Below are 6,614 nucleotides of genomic sequence, written 5' to 3'. Positions count from 1 at the left end.
ATGAGGTTCCTTCCTCCATTTCTTGTCCTCCTACTGTTGATTTGGCTAATCCTAATTGTCCTGGTCCTGAATCTGTTTTGCAACGAAGGTTGGTTAAGCGAGGCAACAAAGCTGTTGCTCAAGTGTTGGTTAAATGGGTTGGACTGCCAGCTGATGTTGCCACTTGGGAATTTGCTACTGTCCTGAAGACAAGATTTCCTTCCTTTGATCCTTGAGGTCAAGGATCTTTTGTATGGGGGGAGTACTGTTACAATAATCAAATGTTAGTTGATCAGTGTACTGGAAGTTAGTTAAACTGTTAGTGTAACTGAATCTGTTAGATAGAATAAGTCAGTTAAAATGTATTCTTCATAAATAGATTGTAATCATCAGTTACAGGGAATATATGAAATATACAGATTCACTTTCTCTCCTCTCTGTTTCTCTCTTCTTCTATTCATCTCCATTGATTGAATCCTCGAGCTCTCTCCTGGACAATCTTTCGATCCTCGAATCTTTAGGATTCCTGCAATCGAGCCACTATCCAGTAACAATGAGTGAATGAAGAGGGGGTGATTATGATCAACAAGCCCAATCTGAGTCGAAGACGTTCCTTGTAGTTGAGCTCCAGTAGATCCATCAACTTCATCAATAAGCACCATGATTTATTATACTAAACCTCCAGACCTCGAAATAGAGATCCAAAATCAAACAACAAAAAGTTACTCGATCAGCAAATTGAAGAGCTGAGAAAGGAGGACTTCACTGTATCAGTTAATGAACTTTACACACAGGAGACTCCACTGTGCTCTGATACCATGTGAAGGAGCTCCATTGATGGAGTAATGAGTAGAACTGAAGAGAAAAAAATCAGAGAGAATGAAACTGCTTCTTCATTCATAATGTGTGATTTACATCTTAGCTATACATATATACACAATATTTCTTAGGCATGAATTGTCAGCCTGTCATTCACTAACTACCAAAGATTCCATTCTAACTAACTAACTAACTAATTATGTGAACCATTAATTAGTTACATAATCCTCAACACCAACACGAGACTCTTCCATTTCAAGATACTCTTTTTTCTCAATATTTTGTGTTGATGGTTATACCATGACAAAGAAAACATGCTTTGAAAATTGATTTGATGACTCCTATTTAAACAAATTGATATGTTTTTAGTGTAAATTGTACCAGATTCCATGTTAGAGGCTTCTAAGTTTCAGGCCATTGTTCTATTCTTTGAACTTCACAATCTTTATGTTAATGGTAAATAAGCTGCAGTAAGGTTTCTTATAGGCATAATACATAAACGTGCCATTTAACTTGACTTCAATTGTCATTTTTGCCCTCCAACTTTGGGTATACACAAGTAGACACTTAAACTTGTATAAAGTTGAACAAGTAGACACATGTGTCCCACGTGTATTATGTCACATAGAACACATGTGTCTATTTGTTCAACTTTATACAAGTTTAAAAGTTACTTATTCACACCCAAAGTTGGAGGGCATAAATGTCAGTTGAGAGCAAGTTAAAGGACATGTTTGTATATTATGCGTTTCCTATATATCAAAATTTTAGTAAAGAATATGCAAACCGATGTACATATCCACCTTATCTTACAAATTACAACTGGATCACTTTTCAAAGTTACTCATCATCAACAGAGAAATCAGGTTCTTCTGGCTTTTGTAATGAACTAACTGCAGAGGAATCTGAATCAGAGTGCTTGTGAAGACCCCTTCTACTTGCTGCCCATCTTGTTGCATATTCTGCAAAACCTGATCTAGGTGATGGTGCATTCATATCCAATTGCCCACTAAACGACTCTGTTGCATTCACCAAATTCTCTAGAGCCTCAAGTTCAGCTACACCCTTTCGTTTTTTATATCTCCGGTATGCAGCCTGAATGAAGCATGCAGCCCAAGTACGCCACTGGTGCGAATAGAACCTGAATTTGTGCCTCAGTTGTTTGCTATGCAGCCTCCGAAACTGTGCTGCCACAAACTTCAAGTCCTCTGCAACAAGTGCGAATGACTCTACTTCAGAAACTGCTTTCACTGTTCGAGTGGAGGATGGTAGAATCACACTTGGACGTCGATTGAGAGCCCATGTCAGCAGCTCCTCCCCACAGAAATCACCTGGACCTATACGGCAAGAATTGAAGAAACCAGTGCGGCCACCATTCGTGGTGTAAGAATCAAGATTCCCTCGAATTATGAAGAGCATTTCATTGACAGGATCACCCTCGCGCACAAGACAAGTGCCTTGAGTGCACAATGCAGGCTTTAGCCTCTCACATATTGCGTCTAGCATTCTTTCATCCATTTGATCAAACAGTGGTACCTACCAAATTTTCAAAGATATATAAAAAAGGTATACAATCATTTTGCATACTATGTTTTTCCATCCCATGGAACTTCTAGCATACGCAAATGAAGTGTAATACATCCCTTAGTATATATTCTTGTAGAACTTACTCTTCGAACTAAATCGTAGCAGAGGTGGCGTTTGATATCTCTGCGAAGATCTAGAGGAAGTCCTTTGATAAGAGCTTCCTCATCAACTCCTCTTGTAGCAATCCATTTGTATTGATCATATTTCCTTACTGACTGCCTTAATTCTTGAGGTAACTGCCTGTGGTGCATCCATTGTTCTGTATCCATTCTCCTGATTCTCCACTCCTCTAATCTGACTGTTGTCGATTGGAGGTATGTCTGCCAGAAAAAGTGAATTAGTCGTGCCTGAATAGCTTATAATAATATAGTAAATGTTAGTGAGCAAAACTAACTTGCATATTGCCGATGAGCAAGGCAAAAAGAACCAGGCCGAGCGTTGCAACTATGATGGCAAAACTTATTTCTCCAATATGAGTGCTTGTAGAAAGATCTTGTCCTAGAGCACTGCATATCAACCAAAACAAAACTGAAGTTGAGGATCGCGTCGAAAATCAGCAATGCTGATTTCTTGGATGAATGAGGAAAATCTCCAATCTTTCCTCAGAAAAGAAATCTCCTCCTATAAGCACAAGACATATATATTTTATACCTTACACAATTGTAAAGTACTGAATATATGAAACTTCTCATCTTTTTCATGGAAAAAGTAGAAAAACTAATTTTAACTCCTTTACTGTCAACATATATAATATGAAACTGATTTGCACATACTGCAAATGAAGTACGTAAACCAGGTTGTTTGGTTGCTAGTTTGGAACTGAGTAATTCATGTATTAAAAAAAGAATAAGGAATATATGAATAACTAATGCTTGCATAACGTATCCCTGGATAACTCTAACCAACAACCAAACAACCCCCAACTGAATCAGGTCAGCAAATGAGCTGCTGTTTGCCAATTGTGTATTCAGATCCCTTTAACTTTTAAGATTAGATAAAATAGACATCAAATTGATTTACTTACCTTAGGTTCTTCAAGCCCCACCAGAGGCAGTAGAAGTACTTGTTGAAAAACAAAGCAGATGTCACGCTAACTGTCACCGTGTCACCATAAATACCAAATGGGTAATCACTTTTATTTGGGTCACATTGTCTTGTAATGTTGCTGGAATTGAACCAGGACTTCCTTTGTGGATCATTTATACTCTGGCAGTCAAAATATCCATAATCACAAGATGGCTTCTCAAGATTGCACACGTACATCCAACAAGCTTCTTGCCTCTCAATTGATAGAAGATACCAACAAGCTCCCAGTACCTATATTTTTGTAGAAAAAACAAGTGCTATTTATGATTATTTTCTTCTATAAGAGAGGATTTCGTAAGACATGAAAGATAGTGACACCTATAAGCCAAGTCGGGCTAATGAGGGAGGGCCAAGGAGAATGACTGGCAGACATATAGGTTACTGAGCTCCCGAAGAAGATTTTACATTCTTACATCAAAATGGGAGAGGAATGTGAAGTTATTTATAACACAGAGCAAAAGTTCACATGGTACGCATGCTTTTGTGTTCAATATGTCGTATCCCAAGGAACAAATATGTGAGGTCTGTTAGAACAAAACAGAAAATATTATGTCATGGGCTTGAACGGTGACAAAGACAAAACCATGATGTTCTCATTTGTGTACTGCAGTTGGGAAATGAAATAGAAGAGTACTTTCTTGATATGCGTCTATAAATATCTAATGCAGTATAGCATTATTTTAGCGAAAAATGAAGCATCTAGCAAACAGGGAACTCAGACTTCACTTACATGGCTTGCTAACATGTAGAGCATCAAGTTGTAAGCAGCTCCTGCCCATGCTGTTTCAGTCACAACACCAGTAGCCTTGACAATTTGCGACGACAATGGAAATATGAGATAAAGTTTAGGGAGATACTGAAAAATGATAATGAATCTTAGGACATTCTTCGTGTTTGCCATTGTTGAGCCCCTTAAATTAGGGATAACAGCCCAAATCAACACCTAAAACAATAAGAAGCAATAGAATCCTTTAAACAAGTTCATTATACTTATGATCACTGTAAACAATTCTACTCTTAATTAACACGTAAATACATACTTTTAAAATCAGTTTCCCAAGTTTTTAGTGACTAACCTGAGGTAAAGGCAGGGCCGCAATGACATCAATCAAGAGACCTTTTCTAATATATCTTTGTTCTATCTTCGAAGTATCTATAACAAGCTCTCCTCTCCCAAATACACGAGAAGATGGAGCAACATAAGCAGTTCTAAATCGAACAAAAATCTGAATCACGTAAAAGGTATCAGCTATTGATCTAATAACTGTGAGGATAATTTCCAGAGTAACTCCTATATCTAAGCAGATATCTTGGTTAACGACTGGCAAGTAAAACAATAGTGGGTCTACGAACAATGAAACTAAACAAGATACTAAGAAAATCTTGTTCCATTTACGAATTACATGTCCTCGAGGATCCAATATCTTTTTGTTCACTCTTTCATAGTCTTCTGAAAAAACTCGTGATAGTACTTTAGATTTCAGGGATTTTCTACCCCCGTCATACTTCTTATCACTCTTTCTACTGGCTGGCTCTGATTGTCGTACTCCATCGAGCTTATGCTTCACCGTGATCACACTATCTTCATGAGCTGGTGCACACTTTGTTGCTTCAAGATCATCTTGGAATCTGAAGTTCGGTATGTGTAAAAGGAGATTCAGTAAACATATATTACACCAATGTCATAAACAGTTTACGACAATAGCAACAAGTACGAATCTAATTCTATATGAATCCTCATTATCTATGTCGCGCCATTTAAGCATATGTCATTTCAATATTATATAAAACAAAATTTAAAAATGCTAATAAGAAGTAGTAGTAAGTCTCTCATTTTCTACTGTAGAGACAAATAGTATGAAGTAATAACGAAAGAACTCGACAAACCTTACAGATCTCGAATTACCATAAGCCATAAATCTGACTAAACAAAACAGTCTCCTGTAGGCTTCGGTTAAAGGTTATCGATCATCTTCTGTAGAAACAGAGGAAAGATAAAAATATTTGACTTTCACAAAATAATCACCCTAAAATGACTCGTGATGAATTGTAAGCCACCAAAAGAAAAACTAGTTGGTTTTCCATCAACAGAAATCATGTGAAGAAAAAGTAGTAAAGACATAAATTTCATGTGAGAAATCTTGAAGCAATAATTTTCATCAAACTTGTGTACAAGTTAACAGTACATTGGAGAAATCAGACAGACAGTGATCACAATCCTGAAAATTGCAACACTTTAACTTTAACTTTTCACGTGACATATTTAAGGCCACAAGATTAAAGGGCATTAGAACCACAAGATTAAAAAATGATCTTTTTTTTCTTAAACTTCATTCCAAATCAAAGTAGGTCATTCTTTTGAAACGAAGGGAGTAATAAATTTATGACTGTGAAAACTATACCAAAAAAATATAATAATTTAACGAAAAAGGGTCAAAATTGCCTCTGAACTATGAGATATTAACCACTTATACCCTCCGTTACATTTTAGGATAAAAAATGTCTATGTTGCTATCTTAAGAGACCACAATTACCCTTAAGACTTAACAAAATTGATTTGGCAAGCCACATGACACTAATTCCGCCGCATAGACTTGCCACCTAGGATACCCACTAAAAATTTTAACCCAATTAATAATTTAACCTAACCCATTTTCGCTAGACCCAACCCACTCAAATTAGGAGGAAACATCATCTTTTTCACCTCAATGTTTTCACTATTCAATTCACCACACAGAAAAGAATTTTTTGAAGAACATCTTTGCATTCAAAAAAACAGTAGTACTGCATCTTTGCAGCAAGAAAATGACCCAAATTTGATACATCTTTGCAGCAAGAATCTCCAGAGTATCGTAATAGCCAAGAATGTCCAATTTTTTATTCGAATTTGTTGACTTGTGACCCAAATTTGATACATGTAGGGTGTGTTTGGTATGAAGGAAAATGTTTTCCATGGAAAATGTTTTCCTAGAAAATGTTTTCCTGGAAAACAAGTTGATTTTTGAATTATTTTCTCATGTTTGGATGGTGAGTAGAAAATATTTTCCGGAAAAGATTTTTAGTGTTTGATTTATGAATGATTTTTTCTTTTTTTAGAAATATCTTTTATTTTTACTAGGGTAGAAAATATTTTTTGAAATTGA

At 36.2% G+C, this 6,614-nt stretch overlaps 1 protein-coding gene across 1 annotated transcript; it reads right to left on the bottom strand.

The window, feature by feature from the left end:
- Positions 1-538: 538 nt before the first annotated feature.
- Positions 539-5,658, bottom strand: LOC125874499 (protein CNGC15b-like). Its single transcript, XM_049555400.1, has 7 exons — positions 5,359-5,658; positions 4,548-5,100; positions 4,202-4,414; positions 3,410-3,702; positions 2,780-2,891; positions 2,469-2,705; positions 539-2,334 (listed from the first exon to the last, which is right to left on the bottom strand). Exons 1-7 carry the CDS (start codon positions 5,385-5,387, stop codon positions 1,639-1,641), a joined length of 2,133 nt encoding a protein of 710 aa, XP_049411357.1. The 5' UTR covers positions 5,388-5,658; the 3' UTR covers positions 539-1,638.
- Positions 5,659-6,614: the final 956 nt, after the last annotated feature.

This window comes from Solanum stenotomum, chromosome 8, assembly GCF_019186545.1.
Source record: "Solanum stenotomum isolate F172 chromosome 8, ASM1918654v1, whole genome shotgun sequence".
Taxonomy (NCBI): Eukaryota; Viridiplantae; Streptophyta; class Magnoliopsida; order Solanales; family Solanaceae; genus Solanum; species Solanum stenotomum.
The sequence above is the reverse complement of the archived record's forward strand: the minus strand, read 5'-3'. Positions and strand labels throughout refer to the sequence as shown.

Excerpts from the sequence above, each read along its gene's own strand:
- LOC125874499 (XM_049555400.1), bottom strand. The coding sequence starts at position 5,387 with ATGGCTTATGGTAATTCGAGATCTGTAAG. Across the intron at positions 3,703-4,201 it reads TCTACATGTTAGCAAGCCAT|GTACTGGGAGCTTGTTGGTA; the intron begins GTAAGTGAAGTC and ends ACAAAAATATAG. Across the intron at positions 2,335-2,468 it reads GCTACGATTTAGTTCGAAGA|GTACCACTGTTTGATCAAAT; the intron begins GTAAGTTCTACA and ends AAAATTTGGTAG.